Source organism: Ptychodera flava, chromosome 13, assembly GCF_041260155.1.
Source record: "Ptychodera flava strain L36383 chromosome 13, AS_Pfla_20210202, whole genome shotgun sequence".
NCBI classification, from domain to species: domain Eukaryota; kingdom Metazoa; phylum Hemichordata; class Enteropneusta; family Ptychoderidae; genus Ptychodera; species Ptychodera flava.
This window is the reverse complement of record NC_091940.1, coordinates 12205903-12233625: the sequence shown is the minus strand read 5'-3', so window position 1 is coordinate 12233625 and position 27723 is coordinate 12205903. Positions and strand designations below refer to the sequence as shown.

Genomic DNA, 27723 nt, shown 5'->3' with positions numbered 1-27723 from the left:
TTTTCATGATTTTTTCCCACCATTTTTGTTTTGTAATTCAATATCAAGTTCTTGTCCTACTCCCCAAGCATGGTAAACACCTAGTATTGGCTTGTCAACAAAATGTCTATTCGTGTAAAGCGCACCGTTATTCTTTACATTTGAAATTCTCGTCCGGACCAGAATTCACTGAACGATGCAAATTACCCAAGTACAGGCTGCATTGAAAAACTGAATACTGTGTATCTCAACATGCTTTAGGAGTAGAATAAGACATTATTGTTAACAAACTGTGTTGTCATGTGATCGGGCTTAAATATGCACGTGTTGTTGTTTCTTTCAAAGCTGAAGGTCAAAATGTTTGTCCCAATCTCAAGAGTTGGATTTCTTAATGAGACAGAAAAACTGATTGTCAATTTGTTTTTCTTTTTCTAAGGTTGATTTTCACATTTGGCTTGCAGAGTATCAGCGATACTTCGTTGAGATTTAGAAGGAGATCGCAATATAATAGCCATCTGTCATCAAAACAATGCCCTAGCTATACCACTGATCGACATCACGAGTTGATAGTGCATCCGCGTTCAGTGTGTCCGTGGGATAGACTATGTTAAGTTTTTATGCCGATGGACTATATCAACTTTTTTATGTCGCGTCCTTTTTATTCAGAAGGAAACTAGTAGTCTAATAAACTTATCACATTTGCCTTATTATCTTTTTTGTGGAAAAGTAATAATTTTAACATTACTTATGCACTCAATCCTTCACATTTTAACTTGTCGTTGCTTCGTGAAGTCTTTGGTGATTTTCAGCGAGACGAGTAACAGGAGAAACGGGACAACATGCAGGCGTTTTTCATGTCACCTCCGTACACAAAGAGAGGAACATCAAGCTACATGGCCGAGACAGTGACTTACAAACTATGGCACAGCTGAAAATCACAGCGGAAAATACCTAAGTATCCCCCCTAAAAAACCCGAGTCATGACAAGATTCTGTCATAACAAATGTTATTTTATATAAATGGTGCCTATATAGATAACAACTCAAACAGTATTGTTTTATTTTGTTAATATGGTGTGTACTTTTTCAGTTATATCTGTGTTACATCTGTGTTACATCTGAGTTACTTTGCCAATATATCTGCTCTCACTACCATGGGCGACTCTTCTATTTCAGTTGTGTTCACAGCTGTCTATTTCATTCACTTGACTTCACAAAAGTGACTTGGTTCATACACAATCTGTTAATTTCATCTTTATTAGCAATTTACACAAATGTTTGGTAAGATACGGATCAACATTCTGAATAAATAACAGATGTACAATAGACTGAATCAGAGGGTTTGATCATCACACCAATCACTGTGAGCTTTGTGTGTTGAACTGCCCTATACCGCTGCCCTGTGGATAGGCATATTGGTTGAAAAATATCCACATTACCTCGAGGAACGGTAGCTCCATTGAATTTGTACCATTGATAGAATATGAAACACAATGGCACTAAATCTCATCAGTTGAAGTGAAATTGAACATTGCATAGTTAATTGTGGAATGTCAAAAAAGCTTTTGCGCCTCTGGATAAGATATTCGGACTCAAATTTTTACAATATCCTTTTGGCCTACCACTCATGGAAATTCATTTTAAAGTTCATGGAGTATTTTGATCTCAAATATCGGTTAATATTTGGTATTTTGTTTCTCTAGTACCAAAATTTGCACGGTGATACCCGATTGTTGTTCTTGATTATGAAAGAGCACGCATGAAAGGTTGCTTGAGGAAAGTCTGAGCAAAAGTTTAAGTCTTTCATTTTCGTGGCGCATACTACCTTAATACTGCAATTCAACTCTACAGTTTTGAGTAGATTTCCTTTCTACAAGTTGTGGATAAAGTGCTTTTGAAGCTATTCCATTATCTATAACATTGTACAAAATGTTCCCGAGCTTGAATTATTTGTTCATCTGTTCATGCAATTCAAATTTCTGTGTAAATGTGTTACCCAGTAAGATGTGTTATGTACAACATTGGCGATGCTATGTGTCTGGCTTACTACTTTGGTATTGTTTGACATCTCACCAAGAGATCTTTATAGACTTTAACCCATCTGCGTCAATCCAGCTACCCATGTTTGCTAGAAATTGCCAAGTTGTTTTATCTCAAAAGTGTTGAAAGAGTTGGCCATGTTACCTAGCATACAGTGTTTACATTGGTCGTATGGGTCCCATATGACCATATGTGTATTTTAGGTCAGTCACACTTTTCATACCAGATACTACATTGCATCACTTCTTGGCCATCATAGCATAGATATCGGACTGAATAATGGCAATGAGTTTGGGTGTAGTTGTTGACAACAAAACAACTTCCAGTTACATTTACATTTACCCTTCCTCACTTAGCTTGTATATATATAATTAGTTTTATTTTCGTAATAAATTTTGTTTAAACGTTACTGCTGAGTTCACCCTTTTGTTCGTTTTTCTCTGCACGTAACAATATATATATATATATATATATATATATTGACGTAGTAATTAATACTCATCAGCCTCTTTCAAAAATGCAGAACATGAAAGCATATACATCATAATTCTAAACCACACAAAAATAACTTTACACTTTACATCAGTATGTTAAGAATTGTTCCACTCTGAAATTGTTATTTAAACAATCCCACCATTCAAAATCCCTTCGCCAATTAGGTAGGACAGTCCTTAAAGTATACTAATGCACGAAAGATCCATACAAAACTATGGTATTTCATTAAAATACATGTATTAAATGACAGGGTTCGGCCGTATTATGAACCGCTTGCAGAAATGTTGCTTTTTATGTCATTTTCTTAAGCATTTGAAATATCATGCGCTATTTTGACTGGATAATGTATTCTCATGACAGGTAATGGCTAGCCAATCAGGCTTAAAATTAAGATCACGTGTCTTATTGTCCGACAAGTACACTACATTGTACCGTTGAGAAAGTTCTCGAACATCAGTAGGGACTGTCCAGGTTTCCACTGCGGTACCATGTGACCTGCGCCCTTCACGGTCACGTAAGTCAGACGGTCAAATTTGTGATAAAATCCAGCCACTTGGTTGTTATAAATCCACTGCTGTCGTTTTTGTGTCTCCTGAAGAAAAATTAGATGACGAAAATGTCAAAGAAACATTGTATTCAGGCTGTAAAGGGCGATACCATATTCCATGATTTGCATCCGATATGTATCATCCCACAAGTACACTGACTGTAGGTTTATTCGTCTCTCCTGGCTCTGTGGCTAAATTTACTTTCTACAGTAAGTCTGTATATACAATTTACTCATATATATGTGAGGGAACATTCATTTTTAACAGGGAGGGGGTCGGTGGAAATCGGGGAGGTGGTGAATTTTGCGAAACCGTTTTTTTTAGGGGGGGGGTCAAATTTTACAATCAACGATTGGAGGGGTCAAATTTTACGAAGGTTTGTATTGAGTTATGGACAAAAATTTGACTTTGGAATGTCACCGAAATGTTGCTCGATACATTGTAGTCTATGAGGAAATTATCAATAATTTTTCCAATACAACTGAAACAAGCTAAATCTGTGTATCTATAGACTGTTGATTATTAACATTAATGTACTTTTCAGACTAGGTGGTTACAGTTTCATGTTGGGCAAGAAATTTGATTTTGGAATTTCACCGAAACGTTGATCAAGTTCACTGTAAATTGCTGTCTATGAGGAAACTTTGAATATTTTTTACAGCGCAAAACTAGCTAAATCTGTGCTTTTATAACAGTTTGACAATTGACAATATAAATGCAAGTGATGAGAAAATTATGTTTTAGAGAGCAGATCTAAAAAAAGTAATATGATATTTGATTTTCACCAAAGTGATTATTGGTAAAGTTCAAAAGGGATTCTCCGAAAGTTCAAAGGTCAAATGAGAAATGGACTGTGACATCCAGGGGAGGGTCGCTGTTTTTTGAGTATGAAAATTCGGGAGGGTCACTCTTTTTTCTTGCAAACGCTTTTGAAGGACCCAATTTTTCACCCCAGGGCATACGAGTGCAAGGGGTTAGTGAACCAAATCTGATGAATTTTTTTTTTCGGGGGAGAGGTCACATTTTACAATTGATAAATTTGGGGACGGGGTCAAATTTTTAAAAATTTAATTTGAAGGGGTCGCTTTTTACATTTCATTAGTCGCATAAGTTCCACCCCCTAAGCGCACCAAAGTTTGACTTTTAAGAGCACATCTACATGATTGGACACTTAGGCTTTGCTAAAGGTAAATATGAAAATATGCATGCAATAAATCAAATCTTTTTATCTTCATCTCCATCCATGTTCTGGTATATAATTGTAGCACAATAATATCAGGATCAAAACTTCACACTTACGGTACTTTAAATCAGCGATGGTAAACTGAGTAGAATGTAATCATTGCAGACTTTGCTTTAAAATTGAAATAATAAGTGACACTTATTAATGTAGTTATCTTACATTGAGTTTCAACGATTCCACAAACCACTGGTCGCCGAGGAAATTACACTGCATATCGGTGTCTCCGTTGTATACCATGCCTCTGTACTGCGGCAGAATGGTTTTGAATAGCTCGTACACAGATTTGTAGGTCCTTTTGTAGTGATTACCGACCTCGTCACTGAGAAGATAGAATGATCAGGTTGTTCGTTTGAGAATGTGCGTCCAATTTGCATATTAGCGACAAGTATTAAAACTTTAGACCCGAAGATCACATTAACATAATAAATGCGGGAAAGAACATTCAGACCATGATGACTCATGGGGCAATAATTTCATGTTTCATTCGGTTTTTTTTTTTTTGTCTAGGAAACGAGATTCCACGTTTGCCTAAGATGTGTTGAAACAAAAACCAATAGCCTTGCAAAGCAGCCCAGTGTGTAGAATATGAAGTATACTATTGTCAAACGGATTCTGGTCCCGAATAAAATGTAGTTTCCAACAAAAACGTTGGATATTTTAAGAAAACGTTGAGGATGAGTTGATAGGCTGAATACAATGCATTTTGACATGATTTGGGGAGTAAATTTAACAAATCTACTTTATAGGCAGAACAAAAACGTCAAAAACTTCACAAGTCATCATCGCTGTCGACTGACCTATTAGTGCGAAAGGCAAATTTAAAAGACTAGATAACAAAAATAATCACTCTACTTGAGTTTACCATGACGTACCTGCACAACTCCCAAGATTGTAAATGTTCTGGTATATGCAGCGCTTTTCTGACATCCGGTGTGTTCAGATACGAAGTAGCTGCACTTGCGTTAAGACACGGAGGAACGCTTTTCAGGCCGTTCTTGCCAGAGTTGACTGTAGGAAGTCCTGTGACGTTTACCTGAATGATAATTTTAAAAAAGAATGATATCCTGTATCAGAGAGAGGATGAATATTCACTGATATGAAATGTAAGTTCCCTTGTCATAGATCAGAAACCGGTACATGAGAAAATTCTCACTATAATTCTATGAGATCACCAAAGCTCAAAATGTTTTGGCTCTAACGTATTAAAACCCAAAATGTATTAAGCGTCACGCGATTCCTAGTAATACAATTAGTCCTAAATGTTCCATCACTCTATCACTGGTGACAAGGATTCGCGTAAGTTAACACCCCCCCCCCCCTCCGAACCATTCATCCCCGGAACACATACCTTCAAGGCATTAAGCCCATCCCTAAGACCTCAGCCCAAACTGGTAAGTGGAAAATACCAAAGCGTTTACCGCTTTGATGTGCACGTGATGAAATGTGTCGTGGTTCATATCTCCTACTCATAATGAGAATAACTTTGTGTGGACATGAAATTCCGGTTTGTGAGCACATCGTGACATCAATGTCTTTGGTCAGACCCTAACGGATGGAGCTCAGACATCACTGCTGTTGGTACTTATTGAGGATCTGTGTTGTTGTTGTTGTTGTTGTTGTTGTTGTTGTTGTTGTTGTTATTGTTATTATTGTTGTTGTTGTTGTTTATATTCATTTTCCCCATATTGTTATCACTGTACGTACATGTACAAAAACGCTAATACTGACCCTCCGGTTCCTTGGCATTACCTCTGTTAAAATACAAACACGCCCCTGTACTTTCAACCTTGTGTACACACACAAGGTGGTGTATCGGGAAAACAGGGAGGGGCCCAGTCTAGCCATCCCTGATTTACCTGAGCTTTCACTTATCTTTCGTATCTATATTAAAGTTACGCTCTTAATAGTTGTCTGGCTTTTCTCTGTGACAGTTTAATACTGGTATAGCCACACCAAGGCGTTCATTCAACGATCTACGCAACATCCTACCACCTAGCGTGACTGTCTGCTGAAGTTTACTCCTTCAATTTCAGTTTTGATATTAAATGCCCAGAAACGTGGGGCAAGTCTAAGGGGTGACCAGTAATAATTTCAACGTTACTATACATGTGCTGGCCACGACAACAATGCGTAATAAAACACATAACAACACCAGATGTCTTACATTTATTGTGTCAGGACAAACTCTGATTTTCTGATACCCTCTCTGTGATCAAACTCGAATATGTTACCTTTTTTGTCGGTCGTAGTTTTGGAGTATCGAATTCGTAGAATCGGAACAGATTCTTCACGTCCCGCAAGTACCTCGATGCGTGCGGTGGGATACCCCCTGCACAGTCCGTGTACAGCGCATATGTATTCAAACCGATATTGTAATTGAAATGATGTACTTGATCCAGCTGAAAGAGTCAATGAAGTTGCACGATGTGAGGGATCGACCATGAGGTCTTAAACTCGGGAGGGGTGGTCACGAACAGGGACAAAAACCTGTTAATAAAACATTATAAAAACGGCACTCTTGCTGCGCATGAAACCAATGTTCGCATAACTCAAAACTGAAAGAAGTCTAGGGAAAAGCATGCATGTGATGCCAACCCAGAAAATTGTAAAATTCTTCAAACGGAAACATGATTGCATGTCCCTACTCTAACCATAGACAGTAGGTGTTTCTCTACTGTCTATGCTCTACAGATGCAATGGTCCATTCTTTACTTGTCAGAAATATCACGAGATTCACAGGTTCAATAGTTTCATATGAATAAATTATATAAAACCACCAATTCTCTCGCCTATTTTAAAAGACAAATATTTCAACATGCTTTTGCAGAAAAAGTGCCATTTTAAACCGTTGGTACATTTGCTTGTTTGTTTGTTTTCCTTTCCAAACATCTTCAGTTCAGGCTGAAAAAACTGTCTACATTGTTTTACACCTTTGTTTGTGGATCTTTCTTCATGAGAGCTACAATGTACATTATTCATTGACAGTTTATCCTTGGTTATACTGCTATCAGGGAATATTTGCATTTGTTGACGTGATATACTCACCGCAATGCGACAGTTTGGATCCGTGTTGTTATAGAAATTACACACTCCTTTGCTGCAACAGTAGTTATTCAAGTCCGCCCACAGACTTATCAAAAAAATATGGAATGACAATTATCAAAATACTGTCATCATTTAAATTGTGTTGATAGTTACGTAAGTACGTCAAGTGCAAAATTTGAACTCAGGCTCCTTCTTTCACCATGGACGCCTTGCTCGTACGTCCATAGTATTACCTATGCACTGGTTTATACAGATAAGATAATCTTTTTTAATTTGATCTTGTTGAAGGAAAATTCCTAGTGGAGAGCTTTAAAATTAAATTGTTGTTGATGATGCTTGACTTGATGATATACTGACACAAGCATCGTAACACGTACATATAGAAACCCGAGTTCCCTAAGGGTTTACTGTATATTTTTGTGGATCATGTGGATAGGCTACTGCATCGAATGTGATGGTGTTAATTTCACTAACAAAACACAGTGTCTGAATCAAACTTCAAAACAGATCTTAACATTGACTGTCCTTTTTAAGGAGGCAACTGAAGAAATTATTTGTCTATGCATCTCGGTGAATAGAATAACACGGTCGCACTAAAATTATGATTAGAGAACATGATATGCAAAAGTTTGCAAACATAAAAAGGAGGTCACCATTCGCATCCATGTTTCATAAACATCGATGCAATAGTCCAGTGAAAAAAGTCCTGATTTTGTCTTTGTTGAAACTGAGCAAGCAAAGAATCGAACGAAATTGTGAATGGACATTCTCACAGAAAGGGTCAAAGTGGAGTTTATGTGACCGAAACCTACAGCGTGTACGGGCTTATTCTATTCACAGAGAAACATAAACAGAGTGGCAACACTTGCATGCCTTTTGTTCCATGGTCGTCTCGGTAGACTATTGGCTTTTCATATTAAAATGAGCTTCAACGGTGTTAAACTTTTTGGAGGCTTTGTTTGTGGTTGATAATTACACGAGATTATGCGAAAAATACGACGAGATGGCATCGTACTGCCAGTCGCGTAGCAACCATAGTTACTTTGTGAGCTCTCAGGCCAGAAACACTGCTTCACGCCAATCAAAACATAACACGCCAGCAGTTTCATAAACATGTCCTTCCTTGACATACGTGTAAAAGACGGTATGACTGACCGTAAACCATTGAGTAAAACCAGACAGTATCGATAAAAGACTTTCAAATTTGGTTCAAATACACTCATTATATATTCATAAAAATATGAGAGGAATTTTTAAAACGGTAAAACTCATTTTCCTGAAGCTCAAAACACTCCCGTTTTCGCCAGCACGTCCATTCCGCTCAGCACCACACGACAACAACAACACAAACTTTGCAAACATACTTTCGCTTAACAATTGGCGAAAATCCGAAGGATGCATGGTTGGCACTCTCCGGAAAAGAGAGGCGAGAGCAACCTGAGGCGAGGCGAACATGGATGGGTTACGTAACCGATTCACGCCTTAAACAATACCCGTTGCGACTCTGTCCATCTTTCTCTATGTTCTATTCAACGAAACGAAATGAAACGAAGCGACACTACTCACTCGTCCCCGAAGATGCCGTGATAGTAACTGAAGTAGACGTGTGAATTGTCGTTGAGTTCATAATTGAGGAGACCATTGCCGATAGCAAAACCCTACAGAGAGAAATGATGCAGCTTATTACTTATGTACAGTGGATAATTTCGCCAACATAAAGTTCTCGCAGAATCATTCATCGGAATACTGGTGCATTGTTTTAGAAAATCTTCTTCAAATCTAAAACCAAAGTCTTCTCGTTGATTCTTGTTGATTCTGCGTGTACTGTACACGAGATATCCATGACATGGTAAACTCTGACAGTTTGCACCATTGACTGGCAAAAACTGAAAACATTAGTTCAGTGAATTTGCGAATTCCGAAATAAATATCGTCTATCATTTTTGTGTTACTCTCAGAACTTTGTTCCGCTCAGAAAATTTGAAGGGTGTCCAGATCTTATTTAAGATTATACCATCGTGACTCTAACTTCAAATTCAACTCTTACTAATTTTACTGTCCCCAGCCCCAGTTAATCCTATCCCTGCAAGTGACTGAACCCGCATTTAAACAACGTCATTAAATTTGACGTTTCTGCCCGAATCATGAATTGTTCTCAAGTAACTATGTTTTGATTTTGTGTGTGTGTGTGTGTGTGTGTGTGTGGTGTGTGTTGTTTGTTTATTGCATTCTTTTTCCACGTTTTTTTTCAAATCAATATCCGATAGGTTTACATCTTGTGCACCTGCAAAGCATTGCAGCCCTCGCACCCATTTGCACGAAAATTATCGTCCAGAGCCTCGCGGCAGCCGGTGACCTTAGAGTGACTTGAATCCTAGATCCTTCACTTTGTTTTCTGTGGACATCTGGAACTGCAAGTAGCGAATTGTCCACGTCAGTCCCTGTCTACGTACAAATATAAATCATAAAAAAACACACACCTTCAAGTTGATCGTTGCATTTCCCTTCATGATTCTGACAGACAATGTCGGTATATAAACCCCTCCATAGCTTTCGCCCGTTATGTAAAATGAGTTGTTGGCGAACTCCGGAAATTTCTTGAAGAACGACTGCAGGGCTACATAATTGTTCAGTGATGTCTGCAGAGAAATGAAAATAATGATAAAATTATACCTTAGTATGCAGTGTTAGTGGCACGTCTAAGTTTTTCTGTATGCGAGCTACGCAAAGAAGAGCTGTTAAAAGTTAACTCCCATTGTGCTAGACTTTCAGCTTCAGGGCAACTGGTTTAATATAGAACTTTTGCGTTTTAACAGAGGAAATATAGACTATACGTAGGTGCAATGAAATACGAAAACATAAGAACACAATCGTGAACCAGCCAGCATAAGTCCATAAAATATCACATTTCTTATTAAATTTAAATCAGCTATTATTGCACAGTCTGTAGTAAAAATACTCCGACTCGAGCAGCTATAAGGGCGATAGAGATATCTTTTATATCTGTTACTAACACCGACTTTATTTTTAGTTTTAGACATACTGCGATTGAACATTGGTGCGCACGATGAGGGACGCCCTGTCATTCGTGGCATTAGCAGAGACATGGGATAACGTTTCGAATCGGTATCAGTTACCTCATCATCCGATGTAGTATAATTTTTGTCATCGGAATAAGAGAATCCAACACCAGCTGGAGATTCTAGAAAGATAACGTTAGCAACTTTGTTCCAGCTGTATTCGTTGACGTAAAGAGTTTTGCCATCATAATTGACCTGAAAAACAGGACACATAGATGAAACAAGCATCATTACCACATATGCTAGGTTCTATGTTTCGGGCTCTCTGAAAAATATGGATTTCCTTGTTATACCGTTGACCATCGTCAGCGGGGCCAGGCTAGTTCCTTAAGGTAGAACACGCCTCGAGGTCGGACTCTCAAATTTCTACAATTCTCTTCTGATCTACTGCTTATGGGGGCTCATCCTAAAGCGCTCGGAGCAAGAAAAACGATCACCGTCTTAGTCTTTTGGAAAATCCAAACTTTAATTTTCCCCATAGGAGTGCACGTGACGGCCATTTTGAATTTCAAAATGTCGCAAAATGTTGGGTAATTTGTGTCGCTAGTTCCAAACTATGCACGATGACCCCGGATTTGTATTGTTGATTTGGTTTGACAATGTCTCGATGCTGTTGTGAGCAGAAACATGACGTAATATTGGACTCCTTTTCGTCATAAAAACTAGAGTATGGTACGGCATAGCTGTCTTACACTAATATTTTACACTGTGTCTATATACTAAGTATTGTTCTATTCTATACCTTGGCTTCCGTTGGACACTAAAAATTTGTTCAGTGTAGTTTAAATTGTCTATCATCAAAGTAAATATGTGGTTTTATATATTAAATATATTTATATGTGTTTGCGAGTCTAAGTGTTGTGGTGTGTTAAAAGTGAGAATCAATGTTTGTTGTCATCTCAAGTGACTCATTTAGTTCAGTCTTTGCTCAGCTTCCTCAAAGTCAGGGTCAAGCAATCAAGTACTCTTATCACGCGAGGACAATGCCAATACATGTAAAACTGAAGTAAACGTTACAAATCCTTCGCGTCAAACAAAATCTAGCTTCAATCTGCGCATGCTGTAGTCAACTGAAGGTTTTGTTGTTGAAATTTGAAGACAAGAGGGAAATAAATCAGACAAAGATATAGAGTTTTTGAGGAACTTGCTTATCCCCCTTACATGAAATGGTCCTAACTCAGAGAGGAACCCATCCAATGAGCTGCAGCCTGGCCCACCATTTAACCATAACACTAGGGGGTCGTCTTTAGGGCTGTTCTGTGATTCTACGAACCTGCAGACGAAACGAAAATGAAATTAGTTTTTTCTTGTCACATATACTGAATTCACAAAAAACATCCTATACTTTGGAAAATTGTACGCGTGGAAGCAGTGATCGGACCTTATAACAGGGCTAGTCTCATCGAATATAGGCAAACGATCGGTTATGTTGATGAAATATTTTTTTGTAAAATATACATATTTGCGTATATCGTCATGGTTCGATATATCATGTGAATATATATATATATATATATATATATATATATATATATATATATATATATATATATATATATATATATATATATATATATAAAATATATATAATATCTCTCTCTCTCTCTCTCTCTCTCTCTCTCTCTCTCTCTCTATATATATATATTTTTATATATATTTCTTGTATCATCAGAGCGTCCTCACGTGATGCGACCATGACTAACGTTCGACCTTCAAATGACCTCAAAATAAACGCCCACGGAAGGTATACAACATGCAAGACAGAACTCCAATTCTTTCATTGTATTTGTTCAAATTCAGTCAACTTCAACATAATCAATAGAGTCTAAGCTGTCTTTCAAACATTATTTTCTGATTTTGGTGAGAAAACGTGGTGCATTTGTAACCAGAGCACGGACATACTTATCTGCAGGTTATTCGCAAAACTCGAACTTTCAATTATGTGAGGAGGGCTTCTTCATGTGTTTAAAATGCTTATCTGAACATGATCTTGAGTTTAGGTGTATAATGCGTTCCTATTTTAGCCCTTTTTTAGCGATTTTAAATCACTGGCAAATGTTAGCTATCTCCATTGTAGCAGTCCATACAAAGAGTAGGTATTCTCATTGAATACAGTAGGTGATATATTAACACGGTCTTACGTACCAGTAGTGCAGTCGTTTAGAACCAGTGGCGTTGAGATAGCCAGAATACTGTCTGAACGTAGGCTGCTTGCTCAAACCAGGAAGTGACTTGATCTCGTCTGGGTTGTCGGCCTCCACAAAAATCATAAAAATTACACAAAGAACAACAAAGCTCAGAAATCCTGGCGACAATTTGTTCGTTGCCATGTTGATTAAGGTAATCGTATTTTCATGTAGAGCCAAACGGAGAAGGTCTCATGCCTACCTAAGTTGTCACATGCACGACTGTCATGTGACTGCAACTGGGGTGATAACCTTTATCCCGTGGCCCCGGAAAAACCTCGACAAAGGGGGATTCTATTTTTTCTGTTGTTTGTTCGTCTCTAGAGTTGTTTCATATTTACAAGTCTGGTGAAAGTTTTGCGAATGATGATGGCAGCTGCTATGTGCATAACTCTCCATAATCCATGCACCAAAATTGTATTGGTGATTGTTTGAACAGAATTGTCGGTTGAATGATCTGCAAATAAGGAACAATGGAGAAGCGCACGTTGCTCCATACGTGGTTACGTTTCGGAAGAAGTGCACTGTACTGTCAATAATCGATCCCGACTACAATTTTAAATGGAAGTGGCTGTAAATTTTCATTTTCCCCCACGATATCGCTGCGATATTTTGGTCTGTAATTCAATAGCAAGTTCTTGTTCTACTCTCAAGCCACAGGGGCACAAGGCGTTATCATAAGAGTGTAAAAATATTAATAAATTTATGATTATGAATAGTGTTTATAAAATTAAATATTTGTCATTATCGTGTACGTTACAAAAGTGCCCTACAGCATTCGAATCCTGAATGACGATCAGTTTTCATGCCCAATTCACGCAGTTGTACTACAAACCCTGTTATAATATATTTATGATTACGAATATTCTTAATAAAAAAATAATGTTTCTGTCATTATTGTACAGATACAAAAGCACCCTACAGCACTCGAATCCTAAATGATGATCAGTATTTATGCAAAACTCACGGAGTTGTAGCACAGACCCTCAGAAATATGGTCAATATAGTTGAAGAAGTAGGATTGCACGGTAACTTGATGCGCGCAGTCACTGTACTGCCTCGGCAGACTCTCTGAACAGTTATTTATATCTGACGAATGGTGAGTAAAAGTGACTAATTTCAGGCGTTATAGGTTGTTTTCACATTCGATGTTTTGATAGTATTTTAATTTCCTTATACCTTCATCGACTTACAACTGTTACAATAGATTTTGATGGCGCCTGCAGAGTCACAAATGAGTGTCATCGAAACCGCGTTGTCACTGGATTGGGGCTTAAAATGCACCTGTTGTTGTTTCTTCGAAGGCTGCCGGTCAAAATGTTTCCCTCAATCTCAAGAGTTGGATTAGACAGAGAAACTGACTGTCAAGTTTGTTTGTTTTTCTTTTGAAAGGTTGATTTTTATATTTGACGTGCAGAGTATTGGCGATAATTCGTTGAGATTTAGAAGAAGTTCGCAATATATCATAGCCATCTTTCGTCAAAAACAATGCCCTGTGCCCTACATGAATCATGATATCGACATCACTAGTTGATATTACATCCGCGTTCGGTGTGTCCTTGGGATAGACTAAATTAACTTTTTATGTATTGTCATACAAACACTACAACTTTGTAAGTTTATAGTATTTTTGGTCAGAATTATAATTTGAGCTGATAGAGATCAGATTGTATTTGAAGTATTGGCTTCATGGGTGATACAATGTGGATTTATTCGTATAATGATAAACACTTTATATCTCATTTATTCGACCTACAAACTGTTAGAGAAAAAACAAAAACTCAAGCGAATAAAAGTTTCTGTGATATTTTATGTAAGTTAGGGACTGGACATAATTACAGGGGGGGGGTGGGCCGGTGTTTTTCGAAAAACAGCTGCGTAAAAAATAGTGACCCTTCAAAAGTTCATGCACAAAATCAGTGACCCTCCCCCTTATCCGTGCATGAAAATAAGTGACCCTCCCCTGTTACACAATACCCGCAAAAAAAAACTGCAATGTGTTAAAGACCCCCTTCTGACTTGCTATACTTTTAAGTCGCCCTCCCGAAAGGAAGGCAAAATGTGGCGATATAACGTGGTGTCCAAGAAATATCAAATCATATGTGTGTGATAATTCATGTAAATGTACTTTGCTTGAAGTGGCAGGTAAAAAGTGCTTGCCTGTACAAAAAATGTAATTTTTAGATTTTATCGATAATGTTGATTCACTATACATGTAGTCGACTATAAGAAAACTACGAACGTGTATTTTCCAGTATAAAACTAGCTATATCTGTTCAATACAGATGTTTAATAACTGATATAGATATACTTGATTAGCATGGGTTGTTTACAAGTGCACATGTGAACAAGATATTTGATTTTGGAATTTCTGTCAAAATGTTGATCCACTATACATGGGAGTCTATGACAAAACTATACATGGGAGTCTATGACAACATGCACTGTCAAAAAATTTTCAGAATTAAAAATTTGCACTATTTGTGCATATATGGACCCTCAATAATTGACATAATTGTGCTTGATTAGAAGAGGGTGGTAAAATGTGCATCTGTGTACAATAACTTTGTTTTTGGAATTTCGCATAAAATGTTGATCCACTATACATGGGAGTCTATGACAAAACTGTAAAAAAAAATTTTCAGAATTAAAAATATGCACTATTTGTGTATATATGACCCTGAATAATTGACATAATTGTGCTTGATTAGAAGAGGGTGGTAACACGTGCATCTGTGTACAATAACTTTGTTTTTGGAATTTCGCATGAAATGTGGATCCATTATACATTGTAGTCTATGAAGAAACTATGAATTATTTTTTTTTAAATACAAAACTTGGCAAATCTGTGTATTTATGTATGCTTGATTATTGATATTTATGTTCTTGATTAGACTAGAGTGGTTACAAGTCCATGTGTGTGTAAGAAATTTGATTTTGGAATTTCACCGAAATGTTGATTCACTATACATGGCAGTCTATGGTGAAACCCTATGAATAATTTTTTTCCAATACAAAAATAGGTAATCTGTGCATTTATGTACACTGAATTATTGGTACTAATGTTCATGATAGACTAGAGTGGTTTCAAGTCAATGGTTGTGCAAGAAATTTGATTTTGGCATATCATTTAAATGTCGATTCACTATACATGGCAGTCTATGATGAAACTATGAATAATTTTTTTCCAATAAAAAAATAGGAAAATCTGTGCATTTATGTACACTTGATTATTGGTATTAATGTTCGTGATTAGACTAGAGTAGTTTTAAGTCAATGGGTGTGCAAGAAATTTGATTTTGGAATTTCACTGAAATGTCCATTCACTATACATGGCAGTCTATGATGAAACTATGAATAATTTTTTTCCAATACAAAACTTGGTAAACCTGTGCATTTATGTACACCTAATTATTAGTATTAATATTCATGATTAGACTAGAGTGGTTTCAAGTCAATGGTTGTGCAAGAAATTTGATTTTGGAATTTCACCAAAATGTTGATTCACTATACATTGTAGGCTATGAGGAAACTACAAATAACTCATAGGTTATCTGATCCTAAATTGTTATTCAAAAGTTGTTCGACCTGAAGCTTCCAGTTGTTATTGATGACACTATGCACTATTCTGAACAGTTTGTATTCTGTCAATGTCCTCAAAAAATTAAAAAATGTACATACAGCGACATGAACGTTTGACACTGACCTATACCCAATGTATTGTCAATGGGAGAATGATGTCAAATAAGTAATCTCCCAAATTGTTATTGAAAGAGTTATTATAGGGAACAGTTATGCACAATAGTGTTGAATAAGTAGAAATCATGACAACTTAAATCAATGTGGCTGCTTGGATCATCAATACATTGTTTATTATACCTGAAATTTGCGCCCGAAGGGCGCGCCGAAAATGGTAATGGCAGAAAATGAAAGTGCCAGGAGGTATTTTTTCTTTTTCAGTATTCCATAACGTGCACATGCAATTTCAGCTTTGATGCATGAAAAAGGTGACCCTCCCCCATAGGCTTGCACAAAATTTTATGACCCTTCAAAAATGCTTGCGCGAAAATGGCGACCCACCCCCAAAAACACCGGCCCACCCCCCCTGTAATTTGTGTCCAGTCCCTTACTATGATATTTTGGATGTAGCCGGGGTTAGGAAGACATTACGTTTTTACACGGAATTCTTCGGTTCAAAATGTTCATTAATTTCACCCGTTCTCTGGTAATATACACGTCCACAGAACTCACTTTAGAATCATTTCAAATCATGGCGGAATTCAAATTTGAAAAACGATGTACTCTGTATATGCAATACTTTCTATGTCGGCAACTACGTATAACACAGGGTCGTTGATATTGTCTGTAAGATCAAGTGTTCTCGCTTTCAATTATTCATACATGCGACAGATGCAGCCAACGAGGCTGTTCGTGAAGAAAGGTGTTCGTGAGCAATTTTTCAGCAGGCCCGCAACGAAATATGAAACAAAACAAGCCCACCTTAGTCCACATTTTTCAGACAGATTTCACGGACTGTCATCTACGTTGACATTAACTTTTCTGTACTTACAGCGCACTTTGTGATCAGTAGTTTGTCACATACAGGACACATAACGGGTAGCGAGATGTGGCAAAAGAAATTAATTCTTGACTTAAGAGGGCGCTGTTCTGAAGCAGCAAGTCCACCGCCTGCGCATAGTAATGGGGTTATCGGTATTGCTGTGAACAAAACCAAGGATTCTACAACAATTGATCGTTCAAAACTTTTTTTGAAGATATACATATAACAGGCAACAATCTGTGTATGAGACTGTTGGCCGGTGATGTGTAAAACCATCAATCTAAAGGGTACCATCTAAGGTCAATAAAGGAAAAAGCTACCCCGCAGTTTTGTTGTTTGGAAAGAATCTTTATTTGTTCAAGTTGCATCTTACAAATGTGATTTTCTTGGCGTGATTTGTCTGCTGATGTGCAGCGTTGAATAAGCTCTTTCTCTGATTGGTCCATTGTCACTATTCACAGCGACTTAGGGAGTCTATTTGTATTGTTTTAATTATATTGGTAAGATTCAGCTATCCAATTGGATAACAGCTTATTCAGTGCTGCACATTAGCCCTGATTTGTCAAGTGTCCTTCAAGTGGTACACTTAAAAATATATACAATTCATTCAAATTATGGATTGAAGCTTATCTTGTTTTTTATGTTATTTTTTAAAAAGTAGAGCAGTACTGGAGTTCAGAATTAATAACAAATAGTTTACAAAATAAAACTAGATAAAAAGTATGGAAATACAGAAAGTGGGATGTGAATTTGTGTAAATTAGATAATGTGTTGTGAGAAAATAACATTACCTGTCCTAAATAAACTGAGTAACGTTTTTATAAAAATAGTTGATAAACACTACTGAAAGAGGCAGCTCGGCCAATCATTCTTGCAGTACTTGTAGAACAGTAATGTGTTCCAGCATTGTGACCATTTGTGGATTTGCAGTATCTCAAGAATTCACAAAAACTTAGATCTCTTCTTCGATTATATGCTCATTCTTGCTTAAACAGGTGTAAAAATGACAACAGATGTTTTCTTCACGACTCAAAACAGCTATGTATACTATAATGAAGTGTTAATGGTTGTTGATAAGTGTGTACTTTGCAGTCAAAAAATGATATCTTGCTAAAACAATTTTATACTCGTATACACGTCACATTTTGGCAAAACATCTCATAATTTCAGTGGCAATATAGATCTTACCTGTTGCCTCAAACTTTCAACACAAATAAAGCGCATTTACACAAATCTACTGAAAAATTGAGCTTTTCAGGTGTATTTAGAAAAAAAAATGTATGGGAAGCTGTTTGGACATGTGAGCTGTGATAAAAAATATATGATGTTTCATATCCTGTCAAATGTACAGTTATGTTAATATCTATTATTGTATGTGTAAATTGAGACCATTATATGATCAGGCCCAAGCCATTGTTACTGCTGAGTGTATTTTTGGTACGGTTTTTGTGTTGGATGTAAGAGAACAGTGTTACAGTTTGTGCTGTCTACTTGCCTAAACATGCAGAAACACATGTCCGTAGTATTCAGTATTCAGCTTATCAACTCCAGTAAGCTTGTAAGCTTGTGTAAGCTTGTCAGAAATTTCTGGATCCAAACCGAGACAATTGTTGACAACAAGTATGTATGTCACAAAATACAGGATAAATCGATTTATGGAGGGTATTTTCATAAAATAAACTGGGTAGACAGAGAAATTGTGGTTGAAACATGGGAATAAAATACTGAAAAAATTATCATAGTTTTACAGACTCTTTGAGTTTGGGACTGTATCAGCCTTTGAGTGATAATGTCCTTATCTTACTCCTACTAGGAAATTTCACAATTTCTGATTGGCAACTGAAGAATATTGGGTCTAACATAACAATTTTGTAAATCATCATAATCCTAGAGGGTCCCAGCATTTTTTAAGTATAGGAAGGTCCTCTAAGTACAGCTAATTCTGTAAGTAATGAAGATTGGTTCTGTGTTCTGTAGAAATGCTCTATCATTCTTGATCTTTGGCAGAATTGTCAGCAAAAAAGTAATCTTTTTTTTTTCCAATAAATATACAGTATGCGACAGAATATGCTTGCTTGAGGTAATAAGTGTAAATTGTTTATCAGACTCTTCTGTTGCTGTTTCAGAATGACATACAACCAGGACTTTGATGACTCAAATGGCTTCTTATGTTTTCTGTGAAGATGGCAATGTTTCCATTCTCGTTGTTTGACCTGGATGACTCTGGAAATTCACTTTAGAAATTTGGGAGAAGATGTCATGGTTTATCATTTGCAAAAAGTGTTAAAGTGTCAAAGTCTTCTTTGTAACTTTTTTAAACATCTTGACTGCAAAAGTCTACATTTGACCCTTAAATTGTGTCCTTGCTCCCTAGTTCAGACGACAACTACAAGAGTGACACCGACAAACGTCTGATCTCCCTCATTTAATATTCAGCGATCCACTGGAATCCAAACATCATTAATATCTCATCAATTTCATTGATTCATGCACAAGTCCAGGGTCAAATACAGACAATTGGTATTAAAATAACATGTCTGAAAGATATTACAAAAAGTTTAACACTGTGCATTTGATGGCAGCCGTTGAAATGAACTATCGTATACAGCCCTTTGTCTCGAAATTTTCAGGAAAAGTAAGTTTTGAAGAAAAATGTCTTTGAAGTCATACAAGGTGTGGACAATATGAAACAATACATATTGATATTGTGTCATGGAACCCGGTATAGAAACTGTTTCAGAAAATGTGATGTCCCAAACCCCACATCCCTGGTGTAGTCATTGTACAAAGATACATGGTGATGTTACATCTTGCCATCCAAGAAGTTGTTCAACATCTGCAAGGCCTGGCGTGGTTTCCACTGCGGTACCATATGACCAGCACCTTTCACTGTTGTATAGGTAAGGTTTTGAAATCTGTGATAGAATCCCGCTATCTGGTTGTCACACAACCACTGCTTACGTGCCTGTGTCTCCTGTTGAAATGATGGATGAAAAGTTCATTGCAATATTCAAGAGAGAGTGACCTGGAAGGACGTAACTATTGCACAAAGTAGCCAATTAGAAGACATCCACAAGTACATATATATGCATCTTCATATGTACATACATGTATATGTAGACACAAAGACAGGCAGGCATACATACATTTTGGTAGAAAGACAGGTATGTGTACATAAATACATACAGATACGCAAATATACATATACATACATACATACATACACATACACACACACACATACATTAGTAGATACATACATACATGTATATATGCCGTATATACAGTATATACATTCAGTACACAGTACATACATACATACAATACATACATACAATACATACATATCTACCTGCCTACATACACACAGACACACATATATACATGTATACATACATAAACTTTATGACGAATGATGTTGGTCAACTATCGCAACAACTACCTACACTGAACACTTGCATATCTAACTGCTCAAACTGAGACTGTACCTCAGTTGGAGTGATTCCACAAACCACTGATCACCTAGAAAATTGCAGGCCATGTCGGTGTCTCCGTTGTAGACCAGACCTCTATACTTGGTCACTAGGGCTCTGTATTGAGCATGCATAGACTTGTATGTACTTTGGTAGTTGTTACCAACCTCATCACTGTAACAGACAGCGAAAAAAATTAGGAATAAAAACTTGGGATTGAAAGCACAATTATTGGATATATTTGGATATATTATAGAAGCACCGGATAAAACAACATTTTGTTTTGAGAAAGTTGAACACATTTGTGCAATGCATGCATACAAAATATATATGACTGTTCTCCATGTGAAACAGAATAGTGGTAGCTTTGGAGTGTGATAGTGATCATTCATAAAGACAATGTTTAATAGATGATGGCCATTCCTCTGAAGTTTATTGGAACTATATATTTTGTTACCAGGCAGAATGCAATGAGCAGATGTTAACTATGCTACGTATACGTAGGTGTGATCAACTTTCACAGTATGCTGGTGTTAAGGTTCCATGTCTCGGCTATTGTGTTGGTTAGAGACATTATCACTATCAAAACTCTGTCATTCGAAGTGTCCCACAAATCCAAAATAATTGAATCACAGTCATGGCTATGCAAAAGACCCTCAGTCCAAAGAAATAGTGTGATTAGTAGAAGCAACCACCCTGAGACATTTGAACGGTATTGATTTTTCAAAGAAACTGTTGCAGACTAGTGATTGAGGCTGTTTGATATATGCAAAATTGCAAAACTGATGTAAGATATCATCAAAATTGTAAAACTGATGTAAGATATCAAAATTGCAAACTGATGTAAGATATCATCAAAATTGTAAAACTGATGTAAGATATCAAAATTGCAAAACTGATGTAAGATATCATCAAAATTGCAAAACTGATGTAAGATATCATCAAAATTGTAAAACTGATGTAAGATATCAAAATTGCAAAACTGATGTAAGATATCATCAAAATTGCAAAACTGATGTAAGATATCATCAAAATTGCAAAACTGATGTAAGATATCATCAAAATTGCAAAACTGATGTAAGATATCATCAACATTTCAAAACTGATGTCAGACATAAGCAAACTTGCAAAACTGATGTTAGATATCAGCACAATTGCAAGAAATATTTTCAAAAGGCCCTTCTTGACATTTTGGAAAACTTTCAGTGACAATGTTACCTGCAGACTTGCCAATCTTGGACTGTCTCTGGTATATGAAGGGCTTTCCTGACAGAGGCTTGGTTCAAGTAATTGGTCTCTGCACTGACATCAATGCATGGAATGTGTGATGTAGCAACCATACCATGTGTACTCAGCAGATCCTGCATTCCTGTTCCATTTTTCTGAAAATAATTCAAAAGGGGCATCATTGTATTGTTTAAAAAGCTAGGAGTTACCATTCTAATTTGAACTTAGAAATTGACTGAACAGGTGCTCAAAGGTCAAAATTTTGCCGAAAAAAAAAAATCTTAAAACTACCCAAAATCGATGCTCATAAATTTTGTTTGATCATTACAGAGGTTGACTAGGGTATAAATGAATAAATTAAATGTACAGATTAAAAAGCTAATGGACTATACACAATACCCTGAATTCAAAGGTATAGTGTTCCTTGGTTTGTTGCTGTGTATGCTTTGTGTAATTGGCGAATACAAGTGTCATGATTTTTTTGTCTTGTGCTAGGGGGTCAAACTCTATATTGAAATGCATTGTGGGTAAATAAGTCAACTTCTCACCACAGCAAGAGCTTATAAATACTTTTATCTCAAATACCATAGTTTCCATGGCCGAAAGGTCTGTTTATTTGTGAAACTAGCTAAACTCATGCATCTCATCATCTTTTTAAGTATGAACTTATATATCCAAAACTTTACTTTACCTTCTATAATCTCATGTGTTTTACCTATAGAAATCTACCATATTGAAAATCTGGTCTACTGCCTCAGCTCAGACCTTTACAACTCACTTAGGTGGCAAAATTGAATGTAAGATACTGAGAATGGTGTGAAACCAGGCTGCTTAGAGAAGATGATCTTGATAAGTATGCCTTTAGTAGAAAATAACAAATGAGAACTGTTTGGACGGCTGAAAAAGGATAAAGTTAGACATGATGACTAGTATGCATATGCTTACCTTTGTGGTAGGGAATTTTGGCATTTCAAATTTGTAGAATTTAAAGATGTTTTTCAGATCAGCCTTGAATCTGTCAGCGTGCGGAGGGATGCCACCAGCACAGTCTAAGTACAGTGAATATCTATTCAAACCAGCGTCATTTACAAGGTGATACACTTTATCCAACTGGAAAAAACATGGAAATATTTAGCTATTAGCAAGGTTGACCAACACTTGACAAAGTAAGGCAATTTTCTAGTCTTTAAATTATCATATTATATTCATAGGTGACTGCTGTTACAGCTTTATTACAAGATACAAATTGCGAGCACAACACTGGCTGCTAAAGACAGATATTTGGACAAATTTTATCTTTTTGCATCATATGTTAAATGCTGTAGTTTCTGGTCCGCTCCTTTGACATGGGTTTCAACATTGGTGATAACACAGTACCAATTTTGCCATTCCTGTCTGTGTCTCTTCAAAAATTTCAAACAAAATGTTTGGTTTTAGCATATTAATAATGAAACTCTGACATCATCAGGCATCAACTGTATTTATAGTGTAGAAAATATGCTTGCTATGAAAGCCAAATTTCAGACTATTACACTTCTGCAGCAGTTCTGTACCCATTCCAAATGTCATTTTGCGTATGGTGTGCAGAAATAATCAACCTCCACAATAATAATATTTAAAAGTGACAAGCAAATGATTCATGAACTTAAATGTAATGGATACCAGATATGGACTTCTTGGAGTTCTTTTGATGAACAAAAATGGTTATACATCATTCAGTAAGTGAGCAAATTATGTATGCATAATAAGCTGTGTTTTATGGAAGAATTGTCTCAGAACTTGGCACTAAGTACGGGATCATCAAGTTACCAGTGGTTCAATTTTTCCCTTGCAAGAATTATCAACTGAAATACATTTCTGAGCATAATAATTACAATTTTTTTTTTCAGTAAAAAGATAGCAACAAAGACAGAAAGAAAGCAAAACGAAATGAAAATTTTCACTTATAATTTCAAATGACAAAGTCTAACAAGACTATCGAAATTAATGAGGACAGCTGAATCCGGCTGAAACAAAGGAACAGAATTGATGTTCTATTGTTAAACTGTTTTAGCATTGATCATAAATCAACAGAGGTTTATTAGTGCTTCAGCTCCTTCAAGGGTGTGGTAGTGTTATACAATTTAGAAATTATTCATAGTCTGAGTGAGTGTAACTCACCTGGATCTGACACATTGATCTGTGTTGTTGTGGAAGTTGCACACTCCCTGTTTACAGCAGTGCTCATTCAGTGCAGCCCAGGTGCTGGGTGAAATCAGAAAAATTCGTCAGGCTCAAATTTTGAGAATAATTCAGCAAATTATTTTTTTGTATCCCTGATTGTCCTTGTCATAAAAATCTATCTATAAATTTTTTGTAAATAACAAAGGTTGTAAATGATGCTTTTTTCAATAAACTGCATTTCAACTCTTGCAAATACCATTTTAATGTCATGGCTTAGATTTGAAGAATTGGACCTGTATAAAATAAAAAAATAAAAAGGTGAAAGGAGAAATGTAGATGTATGTGTAATTTGTTACTCACTCGTCTCCAATCACTCCATGGTAGTAGGTAAAATAAACAAGAGAGTTGTCATTTAGTTCCCAACTTGATAGACCGTTCCCTACAGCAAATCCCTGCAAAGCAATTAAACATCATGTTACTTGCTGTCATCAGTGACAAGTGATCAGTGTAGGCAGACATTTTGATGAAGTCATGTGACTTCCATGGTGATGGCAGCTAATTAACTCTAAAAACAGGTGACTAGCTGGCATTGACAGATGTCCTTCATCACCATCAGTCATGTGATGGCTATATCTGACTGTCACCGAGGTGATCAACTCCACACCGCTGAGCTCATCACCCAGCATTTATATGCTATAGCTAGTAAAGGTTGGATTCAGCTGGTCCAACAGATCGGTGAATCCAGTAAGTTGGTGACAAAAATTAATACAGTGTGAAAGTTCTACAGATGTAATGTCTTTATTATTATCACCAGAATATTGACAGGGTTTTGTTTAGACACCTAAAATATGGCCATACATATGCAAATTTAGAGAAATTTGGTGACAAAAATTAATACAGGCAAAAGTTCTGCAGATGCTGTTTTCATTGTTACCACCAGAATATTGACAGGGTTTTGTTTAGACACCTAAAATATGGCCATACATATGCAAATTTACAGTTTGATAGCTCAGAAACAACAGAAAACAACAACATCCAGTACAATTGAATTTTTTTTAATTTTTTTGTTCCATCTATCATTCAACAGGCAAACACCCAATGACAGGATGAGATACCCATTACCCACTGTCCAATGGAGCAATGAGAAGTAAAGAGCCTTGCTTAGGGGAACAACGCCATGAACTCACCATCCTTTCTTCGTTTGGTATCACCTCTGTAGGATGGTTGAGTTTGTCAGGCATATGATGAGCTGTAAATTCACTATAAATAGCAAATCTCACCTTGAAATTGATTGATGAATTTCCTTGCATAACTCTCATTGCAAGTGTTGGTACGTAGATACCACCATAACTTTCTCCGGTGATGTAGAAAGAATTGTTGGCAAACTGAGGGAACTTCTTGAAGAAGGACTGCAGAGCTGCATAATTGTTTAGAGATGTCTGTATATAGGAAAAGAATAATAGCATTTACAAATTACCAAAAAATTTACATGGATAAAAAATAAAGGTTACCTTTATTTATCTTATCATTCTATCTTGCGATAACACAGATAGTTGAATGTATTTGCAAGAATCACTTCAGCAAATGAGTACATTATGATGATTTCATGCTTACTTTTTATTACATGTAACAAGAACCTCCTATGACAGAGCAGATTCTTGCCTGTCACAACCTTGAATAGATGGGAACTATCTGGTGAAGATATATTAATATTTCATTGCAACATCCCTTGGTTGTGCCTGCTGAGTACAGCTATATGTAACCTTTGGTCAATCAGTATTGTGTAAGAATATTACGTCAGGAAAAAATGCAATGTGTTGTATTTTGGTGCCCTGTACAAAAACTAGATTCTCCATTCTAGCAAAAAACATGTTCAAAGATTTAAGAAGTGGATTTTGTTCAGCGCATTTATCACAATTGCTGCAACTTTATCATGCACTCTGACCAACATTAACTGCATCACTAATTATCATGACATGCTCATTACATATGTATAACACACAAACATGTGCCTCCCTGCAATTTTTACACCTGCCAAACTAGAATTAATTGCCCACTGCAATTTCCTGACAACATTTCAATTTTTCTGACAAAAATCAAGAGACCTTCAGTCAGCATCAAGGTGATGAAGTTTTAATTTTCACTATTGTATTTATTGTAGATTCTAGCATAGGACATATTACAGTCATGTGACTATATATATATATATATATATATATATATATATATATATATATATGTAATGCTATAATGAATCTCAATTAAGGTTAGATACATATGGCAGGCACATCTTAGATGTTGCAATGAAAAATTGATTAGTGCTTTGAACTGGACAACTACATTATAGAATACTGCAAACTATTACCTCATCGTCTGATGTTGTATAATTTTTATCATCGGAATAAGAGAACCCAACACCAGCTGGAGCTTCCAGGAAGATAATGTTGGCAACTTTGTTCCAGCTGTATTCGTTCACGTAAAGAGTTTTGCCATCATTATTGACCTGAAATGTTAAAGCAGAATGTAAACTAATATTTCTGTTGATGATATGAAGTGAATTCTCAACGAAAATAGTTATCAAAACCCATTATACTATTACAAACTCATGTGACCACTTTCCATACATTATATGTAAATAACTATATAAAGGGGTGGTAGCTCATAACCTTCAGAGAAAGTACTTTAGGCAAGTTGCAGATTGTAGTAAACACACATATCATATACGATTGAGTTTTTGTGGCAAGAGTATTGCCACGATTTTCCATAACTTCATATCTGAAAAAAAAAACTGAGTATAGCCCCTACAAGAAGGAAACCTTTTTTGTTTTGTTTATATATGAGAATGAGAAAAAATGAAGAGTAATTAATCTGCTTATGTTACATCTTCTGAACAGTGTTGTTATCCTTTGATGAGGTATCTCTAAAAATTATGTGGAAATAGTCTCTAAATCTAAGATTCTTTAAGTAAATTTCTTACAAGTTTACTGCAGTGAAAAGGGGAGTAAATCAGCTCAAGGGCAAACCACAATAATGAGATATTAAGTTTGCACATAGACCCTCGAGGGTCTATGGTTGTTTGTATTTACAAAAACTCATTTTCTTACATGGAAAGGTCCCAGTTCGGACAGGAATCCGTCAAGTGAACTGCAGCCTGGTCCTCCATTCATCCACAATAAAAGAGGATCCTTGGCAGGATTGTTTTGAGATTCTACAAACCTGTAAATTTCAAAACACGACAACAGTCACTAACCTATTGTAAAAATCTGTTCTGTACATCGAAAGTAATGCTACCAAAGAAAAAGACAAAACCTAACAGCAACAGTAAATGCAAGATTTGCCTACGAATGAAGCAATTTTCGCCCATTAATGTGTATACTGAGAATGGCCTACCAGTAGTGTAACTTCTTGGTGCCAGTGGCATTGAGATACCCTGAGTACTGTCTGAAGGATGGCTTCTCCTTCAGACCAGGAAGAGATACGACTTCGTCGGGATTAGCCGATTTGACAGAGCTAAAAATTGCAGAGAGTGCTGCGAAGCAAAAAATTATTCTTCTGGTTAACATAGCGATGGCGCTTAAACACGTTTGCGCAGGTGAGTGTGGATAGTGTTTGGGCCGAACGAAACTGCCTCTACAACTTCCGAATGATAACTCACATGAATCATGTGACTCAACTCAGCTGATC

General features: G+C 36.5%; 2 protein-coding genes across 3 annotated transcripts; both read right to left on the bottom strand.

Moving 5' to 3' along the window:
- Window positions 1-2560: 2560 nt before the first annotated feature.
- On the bottom strand, window positions 2561-12851 carry LOC139147440 (lysosomal protective protein-like). Its single transcript, XM_070718547.1, has 10 exons — window positions 12575-12851; window positions 11591-11702; window positions 10487-10624; window positions 9830-9988; window positions 8916-9007; window positions 7350-7434; window positions 6536-6703; window positions 5177-5337; window positions 4464-4623; window positions 2561-3105 (listed from the first exon to the last, which is right to left on the bottom strand). The coding sequence occupies exons 1-10, from the start codon at window positions 12757-12759 to the stop codon at window positions 2935-2937; spliced, it is 1431 nt and encodes a 476-aa protein (XP_070574648.1). The 5' UTR covers window positions 12760-12851; the 3' UTR covers window positions 2561-2934.
- A 4652-nt stretch (window positions 12852-17503) lies between these two features.
- LOC139147438 (lysosomal protective protein-like) lies at window positions 17504-27719 on the bottom strand. Of its 2 annotated transcripts, XM_070718546.1 has the most exons (10): window positions 27430-27719; window positions 27144-27255; window positions 26405-26542; window positions 25320-25478; window positions 24400-24491; window positions 24037-24120; window positions 22822-22986; window positions 21868-22031; window positions 20666-20823; window positions 17504-20152 (listed from the first exon to the last, which is right to left on the bottom strand). In XM_070718546.1, exons 6-10 carry the CDS (start codon window positions 24049-24051, stop codon window positions 19980-19982), a joined length of 675 nt encoding a protein of 224 aa, XP_070574647.1. In that variant the 5' UTR covers window positions 24052-24120; window positions 24400-24491; window positions 25320-25478; window positions 26405-26542; window positions 27144-27255; window positions 27430-27719; the 3' UTR covers window positions 17504-19979. The 2 variants fall into 2 exon arrangements, with proteins under 2 accessions (XP_070574647.1, XP_070574646.1); XM_070718545.1 differs by lacking the exons at window positions 17504-20152; window positions 20666-20823; window positions 21868-22031 and having other exon boundaries at window positions 27430-27714.
- Window positions 27720-27723: the final 4 nt, after the last annotated feature.

Bases quoted from the DNA above. Each gene is read 5' to 3' on its own strand.
- LOC139147440 (XM_070718547.1), bottom strand. From the start codon at position 12,759: ATGGCAACGAACAAATTGTCGCCAGGATTTCTGAGCTTTGTTGTTCTT. The intron at 11,703-12,574 runs GTACGTAAGACC...TTTCGTCTGCAG, and splicing joins TCTAAACGACTGCACTACTG to GTTCGTAGAATCACAGAACA. The intron at 10,625-11,590 runs GTAAGGGGGATA...CCTGTTTTTCAG, and splicing joins CTGAGTTAGGACCATTTCAT to GTCAATTATGATGGCAAAAC.
- LOC139147438 (XM_070718545.1), bottom strand. From the start codon at position 27,602: ATGTTAACCAGAAGAATAATTTTTTGCTTCGCAGCACTCTCTGCAATT. The intron at 27,256-27,429 runs GTAGGCCATTCT...TGAAATTTACAG, and splicing joins ACCAAGAAGTTACACTACTG to GTTTGTAGAATCTCAAAACA. The intron at 22,987-24,036 runs GTGAGTTACACT...TGTTTTTTCCAG, and splicing joins GATCAATGTGTCAGATCCAG to TTGGATAAAGTGTATCACCT.